The 14,500-nt window shown below is 43.2% G+C and overlaps 1 protein-coding gene across 1 annotated transcript in view; it reads left to right on the forward strand.

The window, feature by feature from the left end:
- The first annotated feature begins 6,134 nt into the window (after nucleotides 1-6,134).
- Nucleotides 6,135-14,500, forward strand: part of GALM (galactose mutarotase) — a 52,590-nt gene continuing 44,224 nt past the window's right edge. Inside the window, exon 1 of the mRNA XM_059405480.1 lies at nucleotides 6,135-6,538. Within this exon, the coding sequence (XP_059261463.1) occupies nucleotides 6,349-6,538 (190 nt within the window). The 5' untranslated portion in view covers nucleotides 6,135-6,348. The remainder of the gene's footprint in view (nucleotides 6,539-14,500) is intronic.

A 14,500-nucleotide genomic window follows, 5' to 3' on the forward strand; every position in this document is an offset into this window, starting at 1 on the left:
GCACCTGCTACGTAACCACGGACAGAATGTTGACAGCTCCTCGTGAGGCACAGGTATTCTTAAGTGTCAAATATTCTAAGTGCATGAACTCTCTCTGCAAGAACTCCCTGTGTCCCCACTCAGCAACTCTCTAATGAAATTAACCCCCCTCTCTTCTTGGTGGGCGAACGCTGCTTTTGCCTGTTCAGCATCCACTCTCACTTTAGAACTAGCATCTAGATTTTTCCCTTGGAGAACCACCCCTCCCTGCTCTCCCACCTGCACTTCTGGGTTAGGCAGACTCAACCTTACCAAGCACCAGGCAAGTGGTTCAGAAGGCATGGGACCTGATGAGATTCAACACTGGGACTTTAGTCCATACTATTTGGGCTTGCTGTGTCCTGAGATTGCTACTGTAGGGATAATATGAGCCTGGAGATGCTGGGAATCATGGGCAGAAAAAAACAGTCTGAAAATAAGGCCAACACAGTGGAGAACAGAACAAGAGGAGGAGAGAATTCAAGTTCTACTGACATAGTTTTAGCCCAGATCCAGCCACGCCGGAGATTCATCCATCGACTTTTCACCATATTATCTAATAATTTCCCTGTTTTGCCTATGCCAAATTTGAGTTGGTTTATGACTTGTGGAATTAAAAGAGTTCTGACTCTTGAAAGTATTGCTGTCACAAAGGACCACCAGAAGTATTTATTCAGTCTATATAAAACCAAAGAATGTGCTCAGGCCAGTTGTGGCTTTAGAATTTCTCTAAGTAGGTGCCACAATCAAGTAAAAGGGAATGGATGAGGGACTTGTTTTGAAGCTGCAAATTGGTTAATCATCTATTAATCATATCAAAAAATGAGGGGGAAGAAAAGACATCCCCCTCAAGCCACTCCCTTGGGAACACCATTCACTCAGACTAAGGAAAGATCAATCGATGAGGTTTCCAGAGCCTTATGAGGGTCTAATATGTATCTGACTATCAGTGCTTACCTGAGGCTGAAGGAAGTACTAGAAAGTGCTCTGGATTGAAATCTGAGCTCTGCAAAGGCCCCGAGCTAAATGACCCTGGAATAATAGCTTAAATTCAAGGAGATCCTACTTATTTTGCAAGGTTGAGTATATGATATAAATGATATTTCTGCATCCTTCTGCACTGTTTTTTTTTTTTCTTCTTTAGCATTATAATTACAAAATTTATGCCTGAGCACCTGTGGAGTCCCTAGTGCATTTATTTTCCTGTTATGTCAAATTGCATTACATGGATATATACCCAAGCTTTTTTTATCCTTTTTAAATTGATGGAGTTTAGGTTGATTCTGAATGTTTATTCTCACACATCATACTGCTATAAATATTCTTATGCCCCCAAATTTGAGTTGGTTTATGACTTGTTTATGACAGAACACTTAAAAGTGTTATGACTCTTTTGAGTTTTGAAGCTGCTTTATGTGAAATTGATTAAGGTATGCAAAAGATCATCTAGGGTATATTCCAAGACATGGAACTGCTGGGTTGTGGGCTATTGCTAGGTTTTATGCAATTTGACTTTATTAGATATTGACAAGTTGTCCTCCAAAAGTCCTCCAAAGTGGTTTTATCAATTGCAACTTCTACCACCTCTGTATGAGAGATGCTTCACTTCCTTTCCAGCATTCAAACATTCATTCAACAAATATCTTTTAGCGATTTACTGATCTGTTCTAGTTACTGGGAAACGGCAGTGGAGGTTCTCACTCTCGTGGAGCTTCGATTTTCTTGGCAGAAGACACAATAACAAATAAACAAATGACAATATAATAGGTCTGGACGTGATGAGTGTCTCTTTTCTAGAATCTGTGGGTGCAAAGGACTAGCTCTACTCCTTGGGCCCTTCTTTATCTATAGTAAGGGCCTGCAATACCCTCTTGAGCCCAATGTAACTTAATTCCAGATATTAATTTTTTAAACTTGCCATAAATATTAGGAGATGAACATTTACATTGCTGTAATGTATTGGAATTTGTAGAGGGCTCTGGCATCCAGGTCTCAGTTGACCACAGTACCAGGCAGAGTACACGGAAGTGGTTACATGCTCCGATCTCTGCAGTTAAAGTGCCCAGGATCAAATCTTGATTTCCTGACTTACAAACCATGTGACCTTGAACAAGTTACTTAACCTCAATAAGTCTCAGTTTCTGTATCTGATAATAATGCCTGACTCAGAAGGTTGCTTATCATGGTGCCCAGGACACATGTAGCACTTTATATTTACTAGCAATCACTAAATAATAATTGGATGAACCAATCATAGGATATTATTTCCATTTTATAGTTGAGGAAACTGAAATTCAAAGTGGTTGAACAAATTGCCTGGCCAGTACGTTCTGATGCCTTCTGAACCCAGATCTTCTGATATCAGAGTCAATTCTCCACTACGACATTGTAAATACAAAAGTACCGTGTATTCATTCAATGGTTACTTACTGAGCATTGAAGATTGCTAGTCTCTGTGCTTGGTGTCAGGAAATTCTAAAATAATCCTAATATAGCTGAATTCTCTGGGCAACCCTGAAATTAAACCTCTGTTGAGGCCAGTCCCAGTGCTTTCTTTCATCCAACATTGACTGGTAATGAATTCTGAAGATTTTACTCAAGGCTTTATGGAAGACAGAGATGAGCCTTGCATCATATTAGACTGTAAGCTCCTTGAAGGCAAGGATCCTGGTTTACTTATCAATGTACCGCCAGTGCTTAGCACAGTGCTTGGCACATACCTAGTGAATATTTGAGGAATTAACATGTCCTACAACAGCATTTAATCCATTTTCCTCAACAACTTCTCACCTGCCCCCATCATGCCTTCCCCAGCAGCTGCTCCAAAATTATCGATGCAACAGAGGTGAATTGAACTGTGAAGAATTCCACATCTTGTGAACTCGATGAGGTTCTCCCCCATATTCCTGGCTTCCAGATATAAGTAGGTTACTTCTGAAACCAAGGATAGTGTTGTTGAGGTCACCAAAAATTTGTGAGTCAACATATCAAGTCAGGGAGCCACTAGCTGAGAAAACAATGACAACAAAATGTATTCATGGAAAGACAAAGAATGATCTAGGACACCGCAGAGTTGAGTGCCCAATGAAGAGAACTGACAACAAACGCTATTGGACTTCAGAGCAACGAGGAAGAGAACAGGAAGGTGGTGACTTGTCAACTGCAGAGAATCTATTTTGGGTCTCTCTATAGACAAACTGTGAGGGGTTGTGAGTTGGTTTTATTATTATAACTCAGAGTTTTCTCTGCCTAGCAGCTTGTCAATAGCTTAAATCTTTGGAGCCATCCCTGATGGGTGTCCCAGGAACAAGACACCTGCAGTGTCTGTGTAGAATGAGGAAGTGGGGCCCAGGGTCCAAGCCCTCAGATTTCCTCATTCCTGGCTCCCCAAGCACTCAGCTTTGAGGATTAGCCTCCAGCAGAGAAGAGAAACTGACCTTATTCTTTACCTGTCCAACCTGATATCTCACTCTCTGGTTGAAAAAAAGGTATCCATTTTAAGTATCTCCTCTAAGCATAAATGTCACAATTCCTTCTCTTTTCACCTCAAAACCTCCCCCTCATCCCAAAAATAAAAATAAATACTTCCTTGAATTTGACAATGTTTCATTTTCAAAGTTACCATTGCCTTACTTCTCACCTAATCCAATCTTGGAGTTAGAAAATATTTCCTTAGGTTTAGGGTGCCTCTTCTTCTTTCTTTTTTTTTTTAAGTGTGCAAATATTCCTTTATTTTATTTTATGTATACAAAATTTATTTTATTATATATATATGATAAGATGTTACACACACACACATATATATACATATATATATTTTAAGTAGACACCACACCCAACATAGGGCTTGAACTCATGACCCTGAAATCAAGAGCCACACGCTCTACCAAGTGAATGAGCCAGGTGCCCCCAGTGCACAAGTATTCCTTTAGACTATCACTGTGGAACTAGGAAAAGAGGATATTTTCGTAAGAAAAGTCAAGATTCGTGCCTAACAGCTGACCTAGCACAAAGCAGTCCTATTTAGGACACTATGTTAAGACCAGTAAAAGTGAAAGGAAAATGAACTGAAGACATGTACTCTTGCCTTCATAGACAGACATCAGTATGTTTCTTTTTCCACCAAGCCTCGCTACAATACCTCCCATAGTGACACTTGGCTTTGGCCATTCCAGTGCCTTTCTCTCTTTCTGTAACAACATGAGCTTGGCAGAACATTGAGATCTGGAGGCTGAGAAAAGAAAAAGCAGTCTTCCTGCCCACAGAAGAGATTGTGAGACATCCGTGCTAACACAGCATTGCCGAAAGGGCTTGTGTATGAATCAGCCACAAATGTTAAGTGGGCTGACAAGGACTGCAGAGTTGATAGAATTTCTGAGGAAGCGGCACGCTGGAGTGCTGTCGGTGATTGTGTGAGTGCGGTGCAGACTGTAATTTCACTTGTTTGGGTCTTTTTGTTATTATGTGTTACACTTCACCAAGGCCCAGTTGCAAGTTCTCTTTTTCCTTTGCTATCACAATCCCCCCTGTTTCATGAATGAGAAGGGAGGCTTGTGGCAAGAATGTGAAATAATCCTTCAAATTACAGACAGAAAGGGCTGAGACACGGTTATGTGTATCAGCATCTGATTCCAGGAACACGATTCCAATTCTCATTTCCTGATCATAGATGCATTTTGGTGCTTACCAGAGTCTAGTTGAATCCCCTCCACAGTACCTAGGAACCAAACCGAAAGCAGTGTCACGCAAAGATAGGTATGAAGGCAGTCAAATAAAACCTGTCTTCCGGCTTCCAGCCTCCTTCCCCTTCCTAGGCCCAGGACTGTCTGGAGTTGACACATTCAGTAAAGAAATACACAAGCTTCTGTATTGTATTTGACAATCTCATTAAAGGCCTTTAGAAGCCTATCTTAGTTTTATGGCATCAGAGCCTATTGTGGGGAGGGATTTGCGGGGAACCTGAGATTAGTCCTCAAACTGATGAACGGCCTTTCTCAAAGTCTGATCCCAGGTAATCTGCATTAGAATAACGTAGGAAACCCTGTGAAAAGGACAGATTCCTGAGTCTTGCCCTTGACTCATTGAATCAGAAATTCCAGGCATGAGCCTGGAAATACTCATTCTTGAAAAAGAGTGTCTCCTATAATTCTGAGGCACTCTAAAGCATGACAATTATTTAATGATCTGCTTGCCTTCTCCTCTCCCATCAGTACATACTTAAAGCCTTTTTCTGCTGGTACGAAAAAGATGATAAAATTATAGTAGTTAACATTTAGGGAGACCTTACTAAATATTCCCTTAATCCCCCCCCTTTTAAAAAAGATTTATTTATTTGAGAGCGAGAGATCCAAGGAGCACATGAGTTGGAGGAGGGGCAAAGGGAGAGAATCTTCAAGCAAGCAGACTCCCCTGTTGAGTGAGGATCCTAGGGCTTGATCATGACCTTAACCCAGGGGGCCATCCAGGCACCCCTCCCTTAATCTCTTCTTAAAGGAATTTTGGACTTCAGGAACCAGAAGGGGTAGATCCTCAAGGCCCTCCCCAGACCCCTGAGGAAAAGAAAGTCAGAGGCTGTCTCTTACCACCTCCGTGTAACTAAGCCCTAGTTCATCTACACTTGACCTTGTCCAGACTGGTACTCCAAGCCTACCGCCAGGAAAGCCTATGGGCAGAGGTTGCAGCATAAACATGTGGAGAGCTTCACTGCATGGACAAACAGAAGAAATCTGCAGTCAGTGTTCAGAGCTGCCTGTGCTGATTTGCCCCTTCTCTGAATTACCTGTGCCCTTTCTTCTCTGGATCAGTGTTAATTTAAAACCTGAATTGCCCCCTTCCCCGGCAACATTCGCTTGTCTCTAATTCTACTCTCTGCATTTTCCAGAATTTTCTCTGAAATTCTGCCACCAACATTAATGAGAATTAGCTCACTGCCTGTTTGAGACACCCCTCCCCCCCCTCCCCACCACCACCACCAGAGAGGCGGGGAAGGGTAGAATCCTACAGATTTCAGGATTTGGGTTGAGAGAGACTACACGCCCCAAAATGCAAGTTCACCTCCCAAAGACTACCACTCCCGACATGCACTGCGGCCAGAGTTAGCAAAGGAAAAGCCAGTCTGGAAGTTTTGCCTTCCTGTCACCCTCAGGCAAAGGAAAGATTTAGAAAGTCGCCAGAGGATATTTTTTGCAGGAGAGGTCACTCTCTAAATCTAGGCAAGGAAGGGGAGGAGTCTGAGCCGGGTCCCGCCTCTTCTCCAGTAAAGTCCCACTCCAGCTCTGGAGGCTCGAGTTCCGAGGACTGGGAGCCGCTGCACGCCCCCGACTTTCCCCCATGGCTTCGGTGACTAGAGCCGTGTTTGGAGACCTGCCCTCGGGGGCAGGGACAGTGGAGAAGTTCCAGCTGCAGTCAGACCTGCTGAAAGTGGACATCATCTCCTGGGGCTGCACCATTACGGCCCTGGAGGTCAAAGACAGGCAGGGCAGGGCGTCAGATGTGGTGCTCGGCTTTGCAGAGTTGGAAGGTGGGTTGAACTCTGACCTGGGCTGCCCGGGCGGTCCCAGACCCCGAGCCCTCCCGTACTAGCTCCTCCCCCACACCTCCCCCAATCCCGGATCGATCGATCGATCGGGCTGCAGGCGGCCGGGACCCAGAGGAAGTTCCCGAGCTTGTCGCCGTCCGGAGTGCTAGCAGTCAGCCAATTCTGTGCTTCCATCCCGTGCCCGGAAAAAGACTAATGAATGGGAACCGCTACAGGACTTGGCCTCTGGTTATCCATTTAGGCTTTGCTCTAATTAATTTAGAAAAGTTGAGGATAAGACGAAACCCCAGCAACCCAGGAGCCGTCTTTGAAGTGTCGGGTCTGTTGGGGGCAAGAAAGGGAAAAGCTGGGGAAGAGGCTCCCAGTTCTTCCCTGGTGTTCTGATGTAGAAGGACAATCCAAGATCGCCTTCTTCCACTTCCTTTCTCCTTCATCAGATCCTCTCTGAGGCCTGGTCATCTCAGAAATGCACCAGCATGGCTCTGTGGGTGTCCACAGTTTAACAGACTTGGCCTGGGGTAACTAGGGCCCAGCGCTCTGGGGCTGCTCACTAACCAGGTACTGAGTGGAAAGTGGAAGATGGACTCATTGTCTAGCAATGAGGTCTCCCGAGTAGGATGAACTTTCAGTGGAACCCGTGGGCAGTTAGGAACATGTAGGAATCCATGCATTTCAAAAAGGTTCATTCATTTATCTCACTCAGTGAGACAGACAAGGTCCTCACCATCATCGAGCTTGCTCTTTAGCTGGAGAGATAGACATTAGTCAAATAATCGGATTCATGAATGTTCATAGCTACGGTTTGATCTCAGCAAAGGAAAATGGACACAGTACTATCTCTTGTCACTACCGTATAGCTAGACAGGAGATACGTTCTGAAATAAAGCTGGCAAAGAGAAACTGCTTGACGATAAATGAATGCCCTTTGCTCAGTGGAAGGGGCGTGCACAAAAACTAGAGAGGAGGTTTGAGGTTTTCCTTTAGGTGTGTCTTTCTGTCTGCTTGGTTCTTTAGATATGTAACATGGCTCATGGTTAGAAGTTAACAGAAAACTCTGGGTCTTGGTTTTTCTCTGATGGGGGTTCAGATCTTCTGCTTTCAGAGTCAGAAGGCAGGAGGGTTGACAAGTGACAAAAGAGGAGTATTTAGAATCATTTTGCTGAGTCACCTCTCTGTTAGTAGCATAGCTATTTTCTAGGCTGACACAGAATCACAAAGAGATTGCTTGGCTGATGCAAAATTGCCCAGTGGAGTCGAAAATTTGACGGAGGGCCTAGAATTTCAGAGCTGGCAAAACTTGGGAGATGCTAAGTGGTCAGTATCTGCTTTAATCATTTCTTCCATCTCTGCTTATCACCGTTCAGGAGATAGCGGCCCTCCCTTTGTACCTCTACACACACACACACACACGTTCACCTACCCTCACTCCTTACCTGTTTTAGTTCTGATACAAGAGTCACGCGGATCTTAAAAGACAAAGCATCCGTGGAATTCTTATGAACCTTGTGTCTTGACATGATGCCTGGGAAGCAGCACTGTTTTCATGGGCGTGGAAGTGTTTTTGAGGGCATCCATACAGTGGAGTCATCTCTGAGTCTAGGACTCCTGTAGCAACCAAACTAGAGAAAGTATTATCCCTACATACATGTTCTGAAAAGGGAGAAAAAAAAACCAGATCCCCTCGGATTATAGTGATCTAGCTTGTGCTGTATTGCCCACCACATTAGTAACCTGTCTTGAGATCCTTAAATAGCATTTTTCTTACTAGGATACGTCACAGCCTTCCCAAAAACGTTGAATCAGAGCATCTAAAATATTCTGGGTGCTGGATTGAGATAGACATCCTCATTCCTATGCTATGATTTAGGTAATCGAATTATTGATTTTAAAAGGAAAGCACGCTATTTTCAGAAGAGGAGAAGCTGGAAAAAAGCCCTCCGAATATCAATTAGTGCTTTCTGATGTGTGCAGCCATCTTTGTGGTTGTTGCAGATGACCCTTTTTTCCCTTTTTACAGCCCTGTCTTTCAGGTTTTTTTGGTAGATTCTTTCAGTATTGCTAGAGATAAAAGAAGACCTCATATATGTCATAACAGGAAGCATACTCGTCTTGGTTAGAATAGTGTGAAATGGTGCTCTGCTGCTATTTTGATCAATTCTTGTGTATTGAAACCCATGTTAAGAAACTGCCAAAAGGGGGACCTGGCCGGCTCAGTTGGTGGAGAGTTTGGCCCTTGATCTTGGGGCTATGAGTTTGAGCCCCTCTTTGGGTATAGAAATTACTTTAAAAAAAAAAAAACAAAACAAAACGTAAAAAAGAGATTGCTAACAGTGATTGTCTTTAAAAGAAAGACTGGGTAGCTGGGTCCAGCCACAAGATATGACAGAATGTGACAGAATATGGGGTTATCTGGACATTACCGTGTCCCCAAAATGTTTTGAGCCACAGGGAGGAGCTAAGCATGGATAATTCCATGAGACGTGGTCCTTTCCTAACTGCCGGGTCAGATGTGAGCTCTCTCCAGTTTCCCAGATAGCTTATATAAACTGCTTGGATCATGGCCATGACCGGAGGTCAGAATGGTTCCATTTCTCCCTGGGAAAATTAGATCTTTCTTCTGTAGAATTCTAAAGAGGTAGATCATATGATCTTTTGGTTACAGCCTAGAAAAATCAGTAACGCCTCCAATGAATTTTTCTGCCATTTTTTGTACTTAAAATACTTAAAAATGCTTTTCATCATCATGTCCCACCTATAGTCATTATGACTTCTTTCAAAACCTGTGATGAGAGTATTTGCCTATGAGCCTCAGGTAATAAAGAGCCTACCCGCTCAATCACTGCCTGTTCTGCCCCTTTATATTCCTCCCAGTTACTACCAAATACCCTGCTATTACTGCCATGAGAGCCATTATGGAAAAACATAGAAAAAATGGACTTTGTGCTTTTAGAAAACCACAGTTCATAGGGGCGTGGAGGGAAAGGGATGAGTTCAGAGGCTGCGGTCTAGTGTTGCAGATGCCCTTAGAGGAACCCTGGGGATTCCCCCGTTTAAATCCCTGCTTTGTCCCTTAAAGCTGTGGAACCTAAGCAAGTTATTTATCCTCCCCAGGCTTACTTCCTCGCCTGAATTAGTGGATAATGATAATTAAATGTGCTACCAGCTGTGATAGTGTCTATAGTGAATGATCAGTAGTTTTTATCTCTTTTCCTTCCCTTGCCTCCACATATCTTCCTTCACATCACTTGAACTTTTAACTTCACTGAGTTAACACTGAAAAAAAAAAGGGCATGAAGATCCATGTAGCCAACCAGCAGCCATTTGAAACTACATTAAATATTGGGGGCAGGGCGCCTGGGTGGCTCAGTGGGTTAAGCCGCTGCCTTCGGCTCAGGTCATGATCTCAGGGTCCTGGGATCGAGTCCCGCATCGGGCTCTCTGCTCAGCAGGGAGCCTGCTTCCTCCTCTCTCTCTGCCTTCCTCTCTGCCTACTTGTGATCTCTCTCTGTCGAATAAATAAATAAAATCTTTAAAAAAAAAAAAAATAAAAAAATAAATATTGGGGGCAGTTAAAGTGCTTGTCGATGAAAGTCAGGTCTGTTTTCCTCCGAAAGCCAAAGGGAAGTCATTCAGGTTGTGGAAGCTTTGAGCTGGGATTAGTAGGCACTTTTATTTCGGACTGTAGGGCACTCTGGCTGAAGTTTGGGCTGTAGGAGGTGGATAGCACAGCTGGGGGTCCTTGGGATGTTAGAGGAATGGAAGGATCCATTAATATATTCTGGCCAGTCCTTTGCCCAGGAAAAGGGACAGACTTTTCCTCTACCCTTTATCCCACATCAGCAATGGGCTTGAATAAATCATCATTCGGGGGCTTGACCTAGAAACTTGGCCCTTTTTGCATGGAAATCAGTATTTTCTGCATTTCAAAACAAGCTTTTTAATCACGTCCTATTTAGAATTTGAGGACTGTCACTTTCTATAATTCTGATTTGATATAAAACTTAGTAACATATGAAGATAGTATAAAATCCATTTGTTCTAAAGAGTTGTTTGGAGACAGCTGGGAACAGTGGTTTCTGCTGCCCTTATGGTTCAGTCATGGAAAACTCTTACACTAAACTAAGGACTGACTAGTGCTTCTTATCTCCGTGGGCTGTTTACTGTGGCCAGAGAGTGGTGCCATCTGAGGGAATTCTTCAAGCCCATGAAGGAGCAGCACTGCTGTTGGATTTGTCATTGTCTCCAGAGCCAAGTGTGTAACTGGCAGAGAGTTGGGGCCCTGTGTACATATGCTGAATGGATCAAAGTAGATAATATTTATATACACATATATGCATATATGTTTATATTATATATAATACTTATAAATATACATATATATAAATATATATACAAGTAGATACAGCTGAACAATTTTGAACAAAAATTCTGTTTTTCTTCATCTTTTCGAGCTCCTGAAAAGCAGATGAATGGTCCACATTATGCCTCATCAGGGAAATGCAGATTAAAATAATAATGAGGGCTACCAGAATGGCCAAAATCCAGAACACTGACAACACCAAATGCTGGTGAGGATGTGGGGCGACAGGAATCTCAGTCAGTGCGAGTGGGAATGCAAAACGGCACCGCCACTTCGGGAGATAGTTTGATTGTTTCTTACAAAATTAAATGTACTCTAACCATAGGATCAAGCAGTCACACTTCTTGGTTGATACTCAAAGGAGTTAAAAACTTATGTCCACACAAAACCCTGGACAAAGGTATTTATAGCAACTTTATTCATAATTGCCAAAACAAGGGACCAAGATGTCCTTTAGTAGGTGAATGAACAAATAAACTGTGGTCCATCCAGACAATAGGATATTATTCAGTGCTAAAAAGAAATGAGCTATCAGGCCATGAAAAGCCACTAAAACGCATATTACTAAATGAAAGAAGCCTACCTGAGAGGGCTACATACTATCCAATTCCAACTATGACATTCTGAAAAAGGCAAATTTATGGAGACAGTCCAAAGATCTGTGGTTCCCAGGGGCTACAGGGATAGGAGGGATGAATAGGCTGAGCACAGAAAATATTTAGGACAGTGAAAATACTCTGTATCATATTATAATGATGGATAGGTATCATTATTCATTTGTCTAAACCCACAGAATGTACAACACCAAGAGCCCTCCTGTTGAACTAGGGGCTTTGGGTGATAATGATACTCTGGTGTGGCTTCATCAATGGTTAGAAATGTGTCTCTCTGATGGGGGGTGTTGGTAATGGGAGAGGCTGTCCATCCCTGTGCGGGGACAGGGGATATATGGGGAATCTGTACAGGGGATATATGGGGAATCAGCTCAATTTTGCGGTAGACATAAAACTGCTCTAAAAAATAAAGTCGGTTAAGTGTTTGCCTTCAGCTCGGTTCATGATCCCAGGGTCCTGGGATCGAGTCCCGAATTGGGATCCTTGCTCAGTGGGGAGTATGCTCTCCCTCTGCTGCTCCCCCTGCTTATGCTCTCTCTTTCTCTCTCTGACAAATAAATAAATAAATAAAATAAATTAAAAAAAAATAAAGCCTACTCAAAAAAAAACAAAAACAAAAACAGATGAAGCAAAACCAAGAGGAGGTTTGCTGGGCCATGGGAACTCATTTTGGTTACCCAGTTTAAGGAGTTTGAAAGCTGCAGCTTCGGAAAGAGAGGAGGGTAGGGAGGGAGGTGGTAGCTGGTGGAGAGGTCAGTCTGGCCTGTGCGAAGGGTTGATAGAAAGATCAATTCACCAGAAGGCCTTGTACTTTTCAAATAATGGGATGCTTCAGAACAAGTACGCAGGAGCCAGACAGTGTTCATATCCAGGTTTCTCTAATAACTAGCTGTATTCGGGGGCAAGTTACTTAACCTTTCTGTCCTCAGTTTCCACATCTGTAAAAGCAGGGTTGTAATACTGTCTAGTTCGTAGAACCATCCTGAAGATGAAACGAGTTAAATGTAAAGCACTTAGAAAGTGGCCAAGCCTTACGAAGAACTCGGTGTTAGCTCTTAGGGCTGGTCCGTGGGCAGGACTCTGAGGACCTGCAGGTTAGCAGGGGAGTGAATCACGAGAGACCTGGAAGAGAATGGTTAATGTCTCACTTATGCCCGACCTGTTGAGGAATGGGAACCTATGATCTATAACTGGCCTAATGGTTCAGGGTCTGTGTCCTGAGAGCCCCTCCAGCCATGGTAAAAATAATTCATATGCTTAAATTGCATACTCCTTTTTTAAAATTTAAAATCAATTAATTAGCATATAATGTATTATTATTTTCAGAGGTAGAGGTCAGTGATTCATCAGTCTTATAACACCCAGTGCTCATTATATCACATGCCCTCCTTAATGTCCATCACCCAGTTACCCCATCCATTCCCCACCGCACCTCCTCTCCAGCAACCCTCGGTTTGTTTTCTATGATTAAGAGTCTCTGGGGCACCTGGGTGGCTCAGTCATTAAGTGTCTGCCTTTAGCTCAGTTCGTGGTTCCAGGGTCCTGGGATTGAGCCCTGCATTGGGCTTCCTGCTCGGTGAGCCTGCTTCTCTCTCTCCCTCTGCCTGCTGCTCCCCCTGCTTGTGCTCTCTCTCTCTATCAAATAAATAAATAAAATCTTTTTTTAAAAGTCTCTTAAGCTTTGTCTCCCTCTCTGATTTTGTCTTGTTTTATTTTTTCCTCTCTTTCCTATGATCTTCTGTTTTGTTTCTTAAATTTCACACATCAGCGAGATCATATGATAATTGTCTTTCTCTGATTGAGTTATTTCACTTGGCATAATACCCTCTAGTTCCATCCGTGTCATTGTAAATGGCAAGATTTCACCTTTTTGATGGCTGCATAGTATTCCATTGTATATCTGTACCACATCTTCTTATCCATTCATCTGTCGATGGACATCTGGGCTCCTTCCATAGTTTGGCTATTGTGAACATTGCTGCTATAAACATTGGGGAGCATGTGCCCCTTCAGATCACTACATTTGCATCTTTGGGGTAAATACCCAATTGTGTAATTGCTGGGTCAAGGGGTAGCTCTATTTTCAGCTTTTTTTTTTTTTAAAGATTTTATTTATTTATTTGACAGAGAGAGAGATCACAAATAGGCAGAGAGACAGACAGAGAGAGAGATGAGGAGAAGCAGGCTCCCTGCTGAGCAGAGAGCCCCATGCGGGACTCGATCCCAGGCCCCTGGGATCATGACCTGAGCCGAAGGTAGAGGCTTAATCCACTGAGCCACCCAGGCGCCCCTCTATTTTCAGCTTTTTGAGGAAGCTCTGTACTGTTTCCCAGAGTGGCTGCACCAGCTTGCGTTCCCACCAACAGTGTGTGTGGGGGGGTCCCCCTTTCTCCACATCCTCACCAACATCTCTCATTTCCTGACTGGTGAAATTTAGTTATTCTCACTGGTGTGAGGTGGTATCTCATTGTGGTTTTGATATGTATTTCCCTGAGAAATTGCATACTCTTCTGATCCACATAGACGGGATGGATACTGAGTGCCAAAGGAAAAGGGGATGGAATTCTGGGGGCATCTGAGTGAAAAACAGAGTAGAGATGGCAATGCTGGTGATCATGCAAAAAACAAACTACCCCCAAACTTTAGTCTCTACCATTGTAATCATACGGTAGAGGAACTTGAAGAGAAAGACCTATGTAACATGCCTGTACACAGACTTGTAAGTAAAAGAGCACAAGCACATTGCTTTTTATAATCCCTAGAAAGCCCCACAATTTTGCTCCTCAGTATGCCACATAGCCATGAAAAGGAATATGGCAGATGGATATGTAGTCGCATGGACAGATTTTTTTTTCTTTTTTAAGATTTTACTTATTTATTTGTCAGAGAGAGAGAGAAGCGAGAGTGAGCACAGGCAGACAGAGTGGCAGGCAGAGGCAGAGGGAGAAGCAGGCTCCCTGCCAAGCAAGG

This window comes from Mustela nigripes, chromosome 7 (genome assembly GCF_022355385.1).
Source record: "Mustela nigripes isolate SB6536 chromosome 7, MUSNIG.SB6536, whole genome shotgun sequence".
Classification (NCBI taxonomy): Eukaryota; Metazoa; Chordata; class Mammalia; order Carnivora; family Mustelidae; genus Mustela; species Mustela nigripes.